The 16711-nt window shown below is 46.9% G+C and overlaps 1 protein-coding gene across 3 annotated transcripts in view; it reads right to left on the bottom strand.

The window, feature by feature from the left end:
- Sting (transmembrane protein sting) overlaps window positions 1-16711 on the bottom strand; it is a 399550-nt gene that overhangs the window by 53898 nt on the left and 328941 nt on the right. The window contains exons 5-6 of one of the 3 annotated variants that reach the window (XM_075694789.1): window positions 13188-13302; window positions 608-843 (exon numbers count right to left, since the gene is read on the bottom strand). In XM_075694789.1, coding sequence (XP_075550904.1) covers window positions 608-843; window positions 13188-13302 — 351 coding nt within the window. The remainder of the gene's footprint in view (window positions 1-607; window positions 844-13187; window positions 13303-16711) is intronic. The other 2 variants (XM_075694790.1, XM_075694787.1) reach the window with 2 other exon arrangements.

Raw genomic sequence — 16711 nt, 5'->3', positions numbered from 1 at the left:
CGAAAACTCACAAATCAGCGATAGTACCACTGGAAGTGATTGCTCAAACATACCGCCCCTGGCTAAAACTTACCTTCCCTTTGAAACGTAAGGATCCACAGGTGATGGCCATTATGGGCAGACTACGGGACATGTTTTTTACTGAAAACTGCTGCACATTTCTGATTTCACTTCTATTAAGAGCTTCACTAACAGCAATCATCAAAGTGCACGCTATCTGAATGTTCTTTTACTAATTAGCCGTGAAAGTACAACTATTGTGATTATTTAAAGCACATCCAGTAACACAGTAGACCAAGAGGAATCATACAAGCATTGCGCCTACTTAATTACGCACACTAAGTTAAACACACTGTATTCGTAAGTATAATGGATGAGGGCAAAGTAATTCAGCTCCTGTCTTTTTTTTATGTGGATTGTCCTATTTAATTTTCATTACACATGTCCCAACAAGCTGTTTCAAAGTGTTTGACCATGTCCGTAAAGCACTTGTTGGACAATGTAGCTCTTTCGCAACCAATAGCTGTTTGCTGGATTATGCAATGCTGGCCGAACTCCATGCAGCTGCACACGTGAGGAGAAACACACAAGCTTAGCAAGGACATACCGGACTGTCATCACCATTCCGTATCTTGTATACAGTGTTGGTGTATTTGCGTTCCCGAGTGCCAGCTCGAGAAATCTTCAGTTCGTCCATGCGGTTGGCCACTTCAATGTCCTCATCACCACCAACTCCCAACTCCGGTTCAATGTAGCACGACGTTGGCATAAGGACAATCAGCTTCTTGATAGCAAGGATGACATCGTTGTCCTGCTCATACTGCGTCATCCGTTCCCAAAGAGCTGCACAGATGCCATCAATAATTTACTGTCAGGGCTGCTATACTAGACAACCTCGTCAACCACTGGCAGAAAGCCGTGTCATTTGGCTCTCCAGGCAACTGTATACATTGTGGCACAATAAATTAGCAGAAAAGGTAGGTTTCACTGTTGTCTCTCCTACTGTCCCTGTTGCCTGCTGAATATGTTGTTCTATGAATGACCAACTAGCTCAGACAATAAACAAGAAGAAAGGGGGTTAAATGAGGGGCCGAATTTTTATTAGTCATATCATAAGAAGCCAGCAAACACTGACACCAAGGACAACACAGGGGGAATTACTTGTGCTTAATAAATAAAATAAAGAAACGATAAATTAATGGAAATGAAAGTGGATGAAAAAAACAACTTGCCGCAGGTGGAGAACGATCCCACAACCTTAACATCACGCGACAAAGCACAGACAAAATTTTGTACATTTGCCACTATGGCTACAAGAGGTGTTAGTAACGTGTTACTAACCAATATTGCTGACACTAAATCACAATGTTCAAACTAAAGTATGCATGCAGTCCACAGCCAGAAGACCACTTCATAGATACTCGTCACAACAAGGTGTGTGCAAATATTTTAAGTTGGACTCAAATACCAATGGCTGAGAAACTCGTTTCGACTTTCAAATACCAAAATTATAGTTACACATAATATGAAGTGGCAGATGGTTAAGTATTAGAACAGGGGTGCAACTGACACACCAGCTAGCCCTACAGAAAGTACCCCAAATGGTTAGGCCCACTGGTATCATTTCCAAGAACCAAATATGGTTGTTTCCAATTTTTAAGATCACTGCAACCTCTTGATAAAACATTCAAACCTAGTTCTTTGATTAAAGTGATAAGCCATGCAGCACACCATGCATTATCAGGACCACTGCTGTGCATGACACAAAATGCGACACCTACAGGTGTGATTTGATAGCGATTCGGGGAAGGAGTGCATTGACATAAACAGTAGGCCATAGGTGCGTGCATAGAAATTGCATGACTACTAGACTTAAAATCAGTAAAGCAGTGCTTGACAGAACACTATGCCTGGATGCAGCTCAGGTGCAGCCAATAGTATTCTAGTATCGCTATGCGGGTAGAGGAGCCTCTAAACACAGCGAAATTATTTTACTCGACATCCAGTGCAGTGATTTTGATCAGTATTGATGCATTTAAAAGTTAACATTTTTCTATTTTAGCAAGGAAAACCTTTGAAAAATTGTTGAATAGCTGAACATACAAAACAAAATGAAACATTAACGTTCCAACTTTACAACAAAAAGCGATATCACAATTCTGCCCCCATTGAGCAAAACAAAGCTACCAAAATTGATGCGCCGTTCTGAAATATAGTACGGTCACTTCGTAGCGACAGCTAAGTACCCGGCAGCAAAACTCTTTATTGGGCAAACTTGTGCTCCTAACAGCAACTGACATTCAAAGCACAATGATAGGAGCGAATAGAGTCGGCGATCAGCGAAACCTGATCGGCGGGTAAAGAACATCGGCTTTTATACGGGAGTCGAAGGTTCCAGAGTAATTGGTGGTACCTGCACGGCTGCCGGTAAGTACTGCCCAATCCTCGTTAGGCATACAATCAGATTACCCACTTTCGGTGACAATAGACAGCAAATAGTACTACCAATAATCTTTGAGAAACTTCCGATATGTGCAGGCACGTCTCGAACTGAACGATAATGTTTAACATTTGTTAGCTCGGGAAAAGTGGTCACCTGAGAAAGAAAACAAGTACGAGGTCTGTTAGAAAAGTATCAGACCTTATTTTTTTGTGAACACCTGATGGATATGAAACAAGCGCGCTTGCATCAGCTGACCTTGAACCTTCAAGCGCATGCGCGAATTTTTTCCCGCCTGCTGATAGCGTCAGTCGCTAGGACCCAGCGTTTGAGTGAGGTAGTGCGCAGCGCTCTCGTCGGTTTTTTATTGCAAGGAAAATGACGCAGCGACTGGACCAGCGCTATTGCATCAAATTTTGTCAGAAACTGGGCGACAGCAAAGTGGAAACCATTCGGAAGATTCAGACGGCTTTCGGTGACGATGCTATGGGCAGCACACAAATTAAGGAGTGTTAAACCGGTTTAAAGACGGCCGCACATCGGTGGAGAGCGAGCCATGCTCCGGTCGGCCATCGACATGCCGAAATGACCAGGTCATTGCTGAAGTGAACGCTGTCGTGATGCGGGACCGTCGAGTGACTATCCGAGAAATTGAAGTAGAGGTGGGCATAGGCACTTTTTCTGCACATTCCATTATGACCGAAGATTGGGCCATGAAGAGAGTTGCTGCGAAACTCGTGCCGAAGCTGCTCACGGTGGAGCAGAAACAACTTCGTGTTGAAGTCTCACAGGAAATGCAGGATTCCACAAACATTGATCTCGACTTCATGAACACCATAATCACTGGTGAAGCGTCTAGGGTGTACGGGTATGACTTGGAAACCAAATCTCATTCGTTACAGTGAAAGCATTTTACGTCACCAAGACCGAAGAAAACCCGAGTAACTAAAGTCCCTCAATAATTTCAAAGTAGAGAAAGGCTTTGATCCAGCCGACGACGCCAGCGATAGCTGATCGGTGACTTGTGACCTTGCTCCGCCCCTTTGCCGCCATGAAAGTTCCTGCGCGCCGGGCGAAGTGCCCGCGTTTCGCCTGTTGTGCAATGCTCATTGCTGCGGTAATTCTGTTCCGGGATGACCGAAATGCCTTGTTGCTGTGCGGTTGGGTGCCGGAACCGTACGAAGGATAGCAAGAAGTTATTTTGCATCCCGCGCGGCAACCAGAATCTAACCAGAAGTATGGTTGCACAGAATTGGACGGAAGGGCTGAACCATTGATAACTGCACGACTATGCGAGGAAAGTAACGTAGAGCGATACGAAGCTGCGAGAGAAAGTATACACGTGTGTGTACAGAGATTCCATAGCATTTCATTCGCGCGCATGAATGTTGACGGCCTAAGTTTGTGGTGATTATTGATTTTAGTGCATTATGAGCCCGTTGAATTAGCAAGTGCAGTATGACCTGGCATGCAAGTAAATAATGCGGCAGAAGCGCACCAACTCACTGACAAATATCCGCATTGCGTTACGTGCGATAAAAAATCACAAATTTCATTAGCGATTTCTACTTTTACACTTTCCTGTGTTTGTGCGTGCGTTGTTAACTGCGCTTTACAATATGACCAATAAGTCATTTCCAACTCTGCATATCCTAATCGTATTTTGTGCATTGCATATGTGAATAAATATATTCCTAAGTGAGTAATACTTGTTGGGGAGCTAGTTGGTGCATGTTTCCAGAAGAGGGCTATAGCGCCGAAAAAACACAACACACAGCAAGCGAGACGGGACAGGCGCAACTTCCAACTGTTTATTCACCGCGTATGCGAATGAATAAGGAGTGGAGGCCTTCTATATTGAAAGAAACTGTAGCGATTGTGTTAGCGCCCCATATATCTCCATTTATAAGAATGAAACTGCTTCTTTAGATACACGTGCGTGAGATACGTGTGTACCTCACCTATCTTTATCCGCTTTTTGTAAAAACCTCGTGCGTATGTGTGGTTCTTGCTACCCATCTTTTTTTTTTGTCCTTATATTCATTCGCATACGCCGTGAATAAACAGTTGGAAGTTGCGCCTGTCCCGTTTCGCTTGCTGTGTGTTGTGTTTTTTCGGGGCTATAAGCCTCTTCTGGAAATATTCCTAAGTGCCTGCATTACTCTGCTTTTAAAAACAAATCCTGCATAGCCACTGCTACTGGCCAACCAATAATAAAGTAGAATACAATATATCAAAGTACATTACATACACATGCGAGCTCGTTCCTTCCAAGTTTCCCTTACACTCGAAGATATTTCAGTAATCGGCGATGCCATATTACTGATGAAAAACACACAACTGCAAATTAACATCAGAAAAATGCCGACACACGGATCGCCAGAAAACACAGTGCAGTAATAGCTAGGCCAACCCGCGTGCCTTTCGTGTAAGGGCCCTCTAATTCTTACGCGGCTTTAGCGGTGCAAGGAGGCGAAAATGCATAAACACAACAATGCGCGTCATGAATCAAGTTTACGTGGCGACGACGTCTCACGGTTCACGAGAACAGGCAATCGCAGTCACACAGGCGCACTCACTAAGCTCGACGTTGGTGTGCGGCGAGATTAGATCGCGCTGGGAGCCCGAACAGGATCGAGGATACTCGCTGACACGATCCATACCGCATCTTCAGAATGTCACCACAGTTGCACTGGCTCGTAGCACTGAGCCACAAAACACAACAGTCGTCGTGTAATCGCTACACGACAGACACACCCATCGGCAAGAAGACTGTTGGCGCACTCGTTTCCACACACACACAGGATGTTGTTTAGTTGACGTGAAGGTCGCACGTTTCAGCGACGTTATATCGAAAGTTTTTCGGTCCAAGCGATTGTCAGCCTTTTTAACACGAATTATTCGTTCAATGTAACCGCTATGTGTACGCAGCACACTTAGGAGCAAAGGAATTCACGAGCAAACGGGATTAAGCGCAAACAATCACCAAGGCTCACGCGGTGATTGAGCGCAAATTAACGAAAGGTAAACATGCGGAATCGAGGCGATCAAGCATTCATTCCGCTCTCTTGAGCGTCTTTCTTTCAGCGCTCATTTGAAATTAGAGAACTAGGTGTAGCAGTTCGGGCCCTTTCGTTTTTCACCACAGTTAGGCAGCAGCAGGTTTTATTTCCGCGCGTGTGAAGATATAGTTTCACGTCACGTATGCCGCGACGCCACGGTTTAGCTTGGGCGCCATCTGCTACAGGAACTTCCTAGGTGGCGCGCGCGGCAGATGTCGCTACCTTATTATGGAGGAGCCTTACGTGTAACACGCATGTGACGCCCCCTCGGGCATAATCTTCGTTGGCCCGCCAGGCTCGGTGGCCTGCCATGCTCGGTAGGCAACATTGCGCACCGCACCCAATAAGATGCGACGAGCACAGCTGCTCAGCGGTCAGTTATCGTTCGTCACGACCATGTTGCGGAGCATTTGTCTAACGGAGGGTGCCTCGAGCCCTGACATGTTCACGAAGCCGGGTGGATCGTGCCACTGGCAACGAGTACCCACGGATCGTCCCACGCCGCCGCGAGTGGCGAAACACCACCCTTACTGCCGCCATGCCGCTGTACGGAAGGGTGGAGCCGTTCTAGGGAGACGGGTCCGCCTGGCTAATTTACGAGGAACAAGTCCACGTGTTATTCCGGGCAAACGACACACCCGAGGCCAAACAGCGAGAGATTTTCCTGGCCAGCTGCGGGACCCGCGTCTTCAGTCTCTTGCTCGACCTTCTCAAGCCAGCCACGCCGCAAGTTAAGACGCTGGGTGAGCTGCTCGCCATACTGCGCTCTCATTTCAACGCAGCACCGTCCACACTAATGGAGCGTTTCTGCTTCAACAACCGGATCCGCCGGGAAGCAGAGGCCCTCGAGCAGATCGATGCTGCGCTACGAGGGTTAGCGAGTGCCTGCGTTTTCGGGGACCAGCTGGAGTCGCTGCTTCGGGACCGTTTCGTCTGCGGCATCAACAACCCCGCCATGCAGACGCGACTCCTTGAGCTTCTCGAACGCTCGCTGGACGACGCCGTGAAGGCAGCGCTGGCAATGGAAGCTGCCGCCAAGGATGCCGGCGAGATTGCCCTTGGAAATGTCTCACCATCCGCGGAAGCGGCGGTCAACAAGTTGGCGACAAAGGGCAGTACCTGCGGTCGCTGTGGTGGTGCGCACTCCCCCTCACAATGCCAGTTCTCTCAAGCACAATGCTTCACGTGCGGGAAAACTGGGCACCTGGCACGTGTATGCCGAAGGGGGAGGACGAACCAAGGACAGCAGCAGCAGCCTCGTTCAAGCCCAGGTGCCACACATGCCCGCGGCCAAGGTAGCCGTCGCAAGGGTACGCGGCGGGGGCGAGCGACAACAGACTCGAGTTCTTCCGCAGCCAGGCTCCACGTCGTGGCCGAGGACCTGCCGATTTTCGACATGTGGCACACAGGGCTTGTACCGTCGTCTGTGCGCCAGTCGTCCAGCCAGGGGTGGGCACATTGGCCGGCATGACGGCTGGCATCTATGTACCTGAGAGAGCCCGGCCACGTTCTTTCAAGCCTCGCCCACGACCGTTCGCCCTGAAGGACGGGGTCACCCAGGAGCTGCAACAGTTACAGCGAGAGGGCATCCTGGTGCCCATCAAGACATCTGAACTGGCCACTCCCATCGTACCAGTTCTCAAGCGAGACGGCAGTGTCAGGATCTGCGGGGATTTCAAGGTTACCATCAACCCCGTCGCGACTGTCGAGAAGTACCCGTTGCCCCGGATTGAAGATCTCTGATCAGCGTTGTCCGGTGGACAGAAGTTCACCAAGCCCGACTTGAGAGATGCTTGCCAGCAGCTGGTGCTCCAAGGTGCCGCCCGGAAGTATGTCACAATATGGACAACATTGGGGCTCTTCCAGTACACGCGCTTACCTTTTGGCGTGGTCTCAACCCCAGCCATATTTCAGAGGGAGATGGACAACCTCTTCAGGGGCATGAGGCACGTGGTGGTGTACTTGGACGACATCCTGGTTGCTGACAGCGACGACGGGGACTACCTGCAGAGCCTGCACAACGTCCTGGCAGGGCTGCAGGACGCCAGTCTGAAGCGCAAGCTGGAAAAGTGCATTTCCCTGGCCCCCAGTGTTGAGTACTTGGGACATGTCATTTCCAAGACTGGCCTAGCCACGGCTCACCGCAAAAGTGATGTTGTGCTTAAGGCGCCTAAGCCCCAGAACAAAGAGCTTCAGAGCTACGTGGGCCTCATCAACTTCTACAGCAGTTTCCTGCCGAACCTGTCGAAGCATCTACAGCCTGTCCACACATTGTGAAGTCCGATATAATTCAGTAGCACCTTTATGTTCTTCATGCACACTTCGGCAAAATGTCCTAGTTTTCAACAGTAATGGCAAACTGATTTTCTGGCTCGGCAGTGTTTCCGAGAGTGACGCTGGAAGCCACAAAAGCCGCACGATAACCTAGCCGGGTGCTCGGTGTTCGCCAAGTCAATGTTTAGCGTTTTGCCAGGAGTGTTATCCACTGTCAATCTAGCACGTGACAACCACTCTTTTTCTGCATCCTCGTGTATCGGCGCTTGGCACACCGCTTCCTCAGCGGTAAGTTTTGTGCATTGGTAGAATTGACAAGACAGTTTCTCGTCACGTATGCCTACAACAAATCTGCCGTGGACAAGGCGGTCCTTGATGAGCGGGCTGTTATAGCTAGAGCGCATTACCAAATTGGGTAATGCTATAAAAAAGTCATCCACAGAGTCGCCTGGCTGCTGTGTGCGGCGTTGGAAAGGACATCCAGTATATCTCGCTTACTGGACGGACAAAGTCTAAGTCCAACTTTTATTTGACGGCAGTGAAAGAAAGCACCTCCGGTGTTGACACCTCCAAGGACAAAAGAATAGTCCTGGCTTGCGTTCCCATACACTAAAGAAGTGTGGGCCTCATCGCTGGCACTGTGGAGGCCGGCGATGAAAGTGTAATCCTCGAACGTTGATATCCATGTTCGCCATTCTCCCGCGTTTAAAAACGTTAAGTTCTCTGGGTGGTGCGCAGATTAAATGCGCTAGGCTGAACGATGTGCACTTTTGGTTCGGTGGCCTCGGCGGGGGTGGTCATGCCAGCGTTAATGGGAAGACCCCACTTCTGACACCATGTTCAACACAGGAGTCAAGGAACTAGGCGGACTACTATCAAGTGGAAAACAATCTTTTTCCTCTCCCCAAAGCCACTTATCACTTATATACATGGCCCTTTCCGTGGATTGTAGCGCCACCTTATGGTCGATTGCTACAAGGCACAGCGGTGGCGACCTTTACAAGCGTTTCCATACTGTACCTCCTGTGAAGGCACTGGCACACTGCCAGTTGGTGCACTGATTACGATCTCAAGTTCTTTCCCTCAATGTATAGCAAAATGAAAAAAACAAATGTATATAACTAATGTACGGCACGAATGAACGCGGGTGTATAAATATCTGTGTGCGTACACGTTACGATGACCACCGATCAAGACAATAAATGTATTTGTGCCTTTGCTCAAAATTCTATGTCGCCTCTTTGTCTTGTGCTACACAGCTTCGCTGGTCATCCACCTTCACAGAGTGGAATGGCTCATGATGTTATTGTCTAAATCTTCAAATTTTAATGTTAACACTCTACAGCATGACAGGATGAGCACCGAGAAGAATTTCGACACACACAGTGCTAACTAGCAACAACAAATCTTTATTTTTGCGTGCGCACAATATATATATATATATATATATATATATATATATATATATATATATATAACCGTGTGATCAAAAACAGAGACAATGTCAACAATGAGAGGCACACACCAAGGCACCAATACTTGTCAAAGGAGCTTAATCGCAACTTGCTAGCACTTTCACACAGTTACCTTTATAACTCGCCAAACTGCGTCTCTTCTTAGAGTAACACCACTGAAGGCATGCTCACACACCTTTCTTTATTTCTTCAGTTTGATACATCTCAATAATTTCTCTTGTCATACTTGATTAGGCCTGATTCAATATAAATGCTAAAACAGTGTCATTATAATGGCACCAAAGTTGTTTCTGGCCATCCGGCATGCGCTGCCGGATGTGTGACAGCGTCCTGGTCTGAAAAAAACTGGCCTGCCTACCCTGTCCAGCGCACCTGCCTGCCCGCATGCTACATAAGCTAAAGCTAGTACATAAGCTACAGTTGCAGCTTCCCGCAACTACAGCTTATGCAACCGCAACCTTTACTAAGAAATGATGGCGATGTACACTATGCGCGAAAGTGAGCATTCTTGTTCTTTTTTGCCCCTGCATTGCCAGCAGTGCCGTTGCTGCAAGATGGATGCATGGATGTTATGAGCGTCCCCTTTGGAACCGGGCGGTCCGTTGCGCCACCAAGCTCTTGCTATTATACTGCCTAATGTCCTACCTAAGTTAAGAAAGAAAAACTTTGCTTTTGTACGTCTTCGTTTTTTTTTGTCGTTTCCTTACTTTTCATCCACCAGCCTTTCAGTCGCCTCTTACTAATTTCCACTTCCGACATGTTTACTTTTTCCCTGCTCTCGCTGAACCCAAGGGCTCAAGGAGGCCAATGGTGACTAAATCGACCGCTGGGCAGATGTCCTCATATTTTTTGCAGATGAGCAAAGGCGAGCGCGATCGAGTGGTACTGCAAGAAAACCAATTAACACGGACAACCTGATACCTATCTCGCTCACATCGTGTGTGGGCAAACTAATGGAGACGATAGTGCGAGATAGGCTCTCAGAATATTTGGAAAAGCATAACACTTTTGCAGACACCATGTTCGGTTTCCACCCACACAAGTCGGCACAAGACATTACTACAACTCAATCACGACATACTACAACCTACAACCTCACAACGACCAAGTTGTCCTGGCCTTAGATCTAAAGGGAGCATTCGACAACGTTAAACACAGCACTATCTTAGCACACCTCAGTGAGACCCACTGTGGCAAAAACACATTTCAGTATATCAAAGATTTCTTGACGGATCGAGTCGCGCTCGTCAGAATCCAAGACACTGAATATGGACCTTACGAAATGGGTACTAAGGGGACGCCACAAGGCGCTGTGCTTTCCCCGCTGCTATTTAACCATGCGATGGTGCATCTCCCGGCCCAAATAAACGGTATTGAAGGCGTGCGGTAAGCGCTGTACGCCGACGATCAGAATTTGTGCACCTTAGAACAACACCTAAGGACACTACATAAATACGTCTCTCTTTGGCTAGTGGTCCCATACATGAGGCCAAGAACCTCCGAATTCTCGGACTCCTTATCCACAACCGAAGAAGAGTCGACACAACACTAGAAAAGCTCCGCAGGGTGGGGACCGAGTGGGCCGAATGGTCCGGCGTGTCTCCAACAAGAGAGGGGGATTACGAAGCAGGGATGCTGTGCGGCTAGCTCGTGCTTTCGTAACCAGCCGAATTCTATATTCGGTCCCCTATCTCCATTGGGGAAACATGATGAAGCCAAACTCGAGGTCATCCTCCGCAAAGTGATGAAGGGGGCCCTTGACCTCTCTGTCGCAACTTCGAACTCGAGACTTCGCGCTTTGGGAGTAGTGAACACCTTTCAGGAGCTCAAGGAAGCTCATCTTACCAGCCAATACACACGCCTAGCTGAGACAAAGTCGGGACGGCATTTGCTGGACCGGCTCTACGTGAAACACAGCTTTCACATTCAGGAGCGGGTCCGAGTGCCCGCTCTGGAGACGCACAATCAGAGTTCGACCCCTCCCCATAAAGATGGATAGGGAAGACCACAGTGGTCGTCGCCAGGCGAGGGCGGACGCCTTGCAACGCCACTATGAATACAAACGCGCAGTCTTCTACGTGGATGTGGCCGGTCCATGCCGCGCGGGGTGGTATACGGCAGCGGTCACCCACGAGAAAAAGCAAGTAGATGGGCTCATTTTCAAAGCCTCGGGCTCAACACATGCAGAAGTAGATATTGCCCTTGCTGCCTCTGACCCCCAGTTTCAATATATCATAACCGACTCGCGCGGGGCTTGTCGAAATTATGAAGCTGGTTGGGTCACCCCAATAGCGGAACGAATTTTGGAGAACTATAGCAACGGGAGAATTGATCCTACCCCCCATTGCCTAGTAGACTCCGAGCCACCAGGGCCTAGCAGGGAATGAAGCCGCGAACACGGCGGCCCGAGCACTCATCTACCGAGCGTCCCAGTGAGACCATGAGTACCTGGAAGCCGAAGGCAGCTATTTTGTTACGTTCAAAGATATCACGACCTTTTACAAAGATAGGCATCGCCAATAGCCAACTCCTGCAAAACGGCTTGGCAAGGCTAATGAACGCATCTTGATCCGACTTTTCAGTAACACTTTATTGTGCCCGGCAATCTTGAAACATTTCGATTGTTCCTTCACTGGCAAGTGCCAATACTGTGGGGAAGTGGCTGACACCTACCACATGGTTTGGGCTTGTCAGCTAAATTCAGCTCTTTCCCTCAACCCTAACCCAACCTGAGAGGAGTGGGAGGCGACGCTGCTCGGACCTTCAGGCCCAGAAGGCCTCGGTCCAGCGGGCTAAGCTGGTGGCTTGTACCAATGGGGCCCCGGAATGGGGACTTCACTCATTGCGGAGCCCCTTAAGGGCTCCACCTCTCTTTTTGTTTTCAATATAGGCTTTCAAGCACGCAAGCAAGAAACCCAGCGGCGCAAGCGGCACGCACTGCCCGATGTGATTGATTGACCTTTTTCCCACAGGCACGACAAATGCATTGGGAGGTAGCGGCATACAGCTTCATTGTAGAACCACAACGAACATTTCTACAAAATCCAAGAATAAGGAGTAAATTGGTTAACATTTGTCTAGTACACCCGTTAAATCATGCACGAACCCTGTCAGCTGTGTTAAACAAGAAAAAAAAACCAACAGAAACTATGTTGTTGAGGGCTTATCAATAAAGATTTATCTAAATAGTGCATCATATACCTAAAGATTACATGCTCAAAAATATTGCGACAAACACTTGTTTGGATATGGGAAGCTATTTAAGAGTGTATCGTGTGGTCCGGATTTGTGCACACACACCACATCTGCCATTTTCCAGTCACCTGGCAATGCAGTTTCTGGCAAAGACTTTGTAAAAATAATATTCAGGTAGGCCACGCATTACATCTGCTCCCAATCATAGCCAAGCGCTGTGATGCTCTCTGTAGGAAGTAGTTGACACGCATAGAAGCTGGGTTACTCCAAATCGCAATTATCTCGGATGCATGTACAGAGAGCAGCTTTCCTTACCTCGGATTTTGTTTGCATATTTTTTGGGGAAAGCATTCTTGCAAGATAAATCATTTTCTTGCATGTGCATGAATTAAACATCCTGCATGCCTCTGACCTACAATGCGTAACAGCTATTAGATTAGATTTGATTGTGGGGTTTCATGTACTAAAACCAGAACAAGTTTACAACCACGCTAAATTTTGGGTCAGTTCTGGGCCGAAATCAACATGGGTGAATGTCGGCCAAAAAACATGCAAACGCGACCAACTTAAACACACAATTGCAAGGGGCATGCATGCCTGCTGAACTGCATCACTAAAAGCCATGTTTTAACAGAAGTGGCAAGTACTGTGGATGCCTTCCGAGGACTTGTCATCAGTCTCCATGGCTGAGGTGTACAAACATCAGTCTTAACGAAGTAGTTCAAGCAACAGCCAACTCACTCAGACTCAGTGGCCTGTGGTAAGTGAAGAAGACACTGTATGCCAAGCCATCCCCAGGTGCTAGGCCATTGCTGCTTGTTGCCAAGGCCCAGCCAAGCTGAGTGCGGTGCTGCATCTACCATCAAAGAGGAGGTCACACTAAACATTCACTCAATGAGGCGAAACAAATACCGCACAGCACAGCATAACTTTCTTCCAAGTTCTTGCCAAGTCATGACACACCATCTGTTCATTCAAGTCATGACACCCCTTCAGCTCATTCAAGCTGAAAGAGTAAATTTGGGCACCTTCCATTTTAGACTTTTAGGGAACAAAATAAACAGGGGCAGTGTAAAGGAGTTAGACAAAACACTTACTTTTAGCAATCATTTATATTCACAAGCATCACATATATATACAGGAGACAGATAACCATAGTCATCATCAGCAGCAGCAGCCAATTTTATGTCCACTGCAAGACGAAGGCCTCTCCCTGCGACCTAAAATTACCCCTGTCCGGCGCCAACCGATTCCAACTAGCACCCGCAAATTTCCTAATTTCGTCGCACCACCTAGACTTCTGCAGTCCTCTACTGCGCTTTCCTTCTCTTGGTATCCATTCTGTCACTATAATGGTCCAACGGTTATCTAATCTGCGCATTACATGACTTGCCCAGCATAATTTTTTTCTCTTAATGTCAATTAAAATATTGGTTATACTCGTTTGCTCTCTGATCCAAAGCACTCTTTCTGTCTCTTAATGTTATGACTAGCAATTTTCGTTCCATCGCTCTTTGCGCGGTTCATAACTTGTTCTCAAGCTTCTTTGTCAGTCTGCAAGTCTCTGCCCCATATGTCAGCCCTGGTAAAATACATTGATGGTACACCTTCCTTCTCAATGAAAATGGTAAGCTTCCAGTCTGTAGCTGACAATGTCGCCCGTATGCGATCCAACCTATTTTTATTCTTCGACGAATTTCCTTCTCACGATCAGGATTCCGTGTGATTAATTGACCTAGGTAAACGTACTCCTTCATAGACTCTAGAGGCTGACTTGCGATGATGAACTATTGTTCCCTTGCCCAGTTATTTATCATTATCTTTGTCTTCTGCATATTAATCTTCAACCCCACTCCTACACTCTCCCTGTTAAGGTCCTCAGTCATTTGTTGTAACTCGTACGCAGTGTTATTGAATAGAACACTGTCATCGGCAAACCGAAGGTTGGCGAGGTATTCGCCGTCGATATTTGCTCCTAAACCTTAGCAGTTTAATACCTCAAATACTTCTTCCAAGCGCGCAGTAAATAGCATTAGAGAGATTGTGTCTCCTTGTCTGACCCTGTGGAATCTCTGTAGATATTTCACGTGGTAGTGACGTTAAAGAACACAGTAGCCATTCTGTGAAAGACAAAACTACCTTTTATTGGGCGAACCTGTGCCCACTAAACAGGCTACACTTAAGGCACAACGAGAGCGGCGAACATAGTCGGCGATCGTCGAAAATCTGATCAGCGGGTCAAGCGCGTCGGCTTTTATAGAGCAGTCGTCGAATGTTCCAGACTAATCGTTGGGACCTGCGTGCCTTCCACAAAGTTCTACAACATTCGCGTCACGCGATGAAATCAGATAAGACAAGGTTCGGCGACAACAGACAGCGGATAGAAGCATTGATAAATTTCCAGAAACTTCGGATTCCAGAAACTTCAGCCGCGTCCCGCGCTATGCGATAACATTTGTTAGCGGCGAAACGTGGTCGCCCGATAAATATAAGTACACGTGTCAATATTTTCCAGAGTATTTACGTAAGCGGTCTGTACTCCTTGATTACGCAATGCATCTATGACTGCTGATATCTCTACTGAATCAAATGCTTTTTGGTATTCTATGAAAACCACATAGAGAGGCTTATTGTACTCTGCGAATTTGTCGATAACCTGATTAATGACATGGATGTGATCCACTGTAGGGTATCCCTTCCGAAAGCTAGCCTAGCTGTTCCCTTGGTTGACTAAATTCCAGTGTTGCCCTTATTCTATTGGGAGATTATTTTGGTAAATATTTTATATAATAGTGGGATTAAGCTAACGGGCCTATAATTTTTCAGTTCGTCGAACTTTTTGTGGATTAGTATAATGTTTGTATTCTTCCAGTTTTCTGGGACCCTTGCAGTCGATACACTTCGTATAAGGAGCCGCCCGTTTTCCAAGCATTATGTCTCCTCCATTTTTTATTAAAATGACTGTTATTCCATGTTCGCCTGCCCTTCTTTCTCATTTCATATCTTAATTGCAAGGCCCTTCTGACCTCATCACTAGTTATAGGACGAGTTTCTGTATCCTGTTCATTATTATTTCGAATGGAATACGCCCGAGTCCTCTGGGTACTGTACATGTCACTACAGAATTCTTCCGCTGCTTTTATTATACCTTCGAGATTGCTGATGATATTACCCTGCTTGTCTTTCAGTGCATACATCTTGGTTTGTCCTACGCCAGGTTTCCTTCTCATTGATTTAAGGCTGCGTTCATTCTTTACGGCTTCTTCAGTCTTTCTCACGTAATAATTTCGAATATCACTTATTTTTGCTTTGTTGATCAGTTTCAACAGTTCCGCGAAATCTATCTTATCTCTTGAGTTGGACACTTTCATTCTTTGTCGTTTCCTTATTAGGTCCTTTGTTACTTGGGATAGCTTGCCTAGTGGTTGCCTTGGTGCCTTGCTTCCCACTTCAATTGCTGCCTCTGAAGCCAGTCTCGTTACGGTTTCAGTCATTACCTCTATGTCATCATCATCATTACCTCACTGTTCGAAGGCTGCATATTTGTTAGCAAGTACCAGCTTAAATTTTTCTGCTTTTACCCTTACTGCCTCTATATTGACCTGTTCTTTACCAATTTTATTCTTTCTTTGTTCAAATTGAGGTGAATCCTAGCCCTCACTAAGCTATAGTGTACAACCGCATTAGCACAAGTTGATAAATCATGACATAAACAAGCAGGCAACAAATGAGGACAACGATTAATGGTAAAAATTTGAGAAAGTGCTAAACTGCAAGATTATGAGAGTAGTTTATACTGTCATCCCAGCTGAGCCGCTCTCTCCATGTTGCTCAGGCAGAATTTTTTTTTTTGGTTTAAAGGTCAATAGATAGTGCACTAACACATGTGTAACTCCTACTAGCGATGTTTGCTGCTTCTATAATCTCACTGTGCGTACTGTGCCACCCCCACAGTTCCTGCAGTGACAGCTTAGATGGCCGACACCTCAGAATTGCGCAACCTGTCGTTCGCACAGCGTTCCGCACAGGACAATGGTGGCACATAAACAATGTTCATCTCACATTTAACAGTCTTTTTGTTATTTGCCTGGCAACCAAGCTTTCTAATGCTGGTGCAGATGGCTCTGCACAGACTTGAAAGCTTGTTAGGCATTGAGACGACATCTTTAAAGTTGTCATTGCTGCCAACCTTCTTCAGCCTGTCTTATATTTTACATCTCAAATGGGCTGAACACGATTGGGAACACCACCAAGATTAGTCTTCT

Source organism: Dermacentor variabilis, chromosome 6 (genome assembly GCF_050947875.1).
Source record: "Dermacentor variabilis isolate Ectoservices chromosome 6, ASM5094787v1, whole genome shotgun sequence".
NCBI classification, from domain to species: domain Eukaryota; kingdom Metazoa; phylum Arthropoda; class Arachnida; order Ixodida; family Ixodidae; genus Dermacentor; species Dermacentor variabilis.
This window is presented reverse-complemented; position numbering and strand designations above follow the sequence as displayed.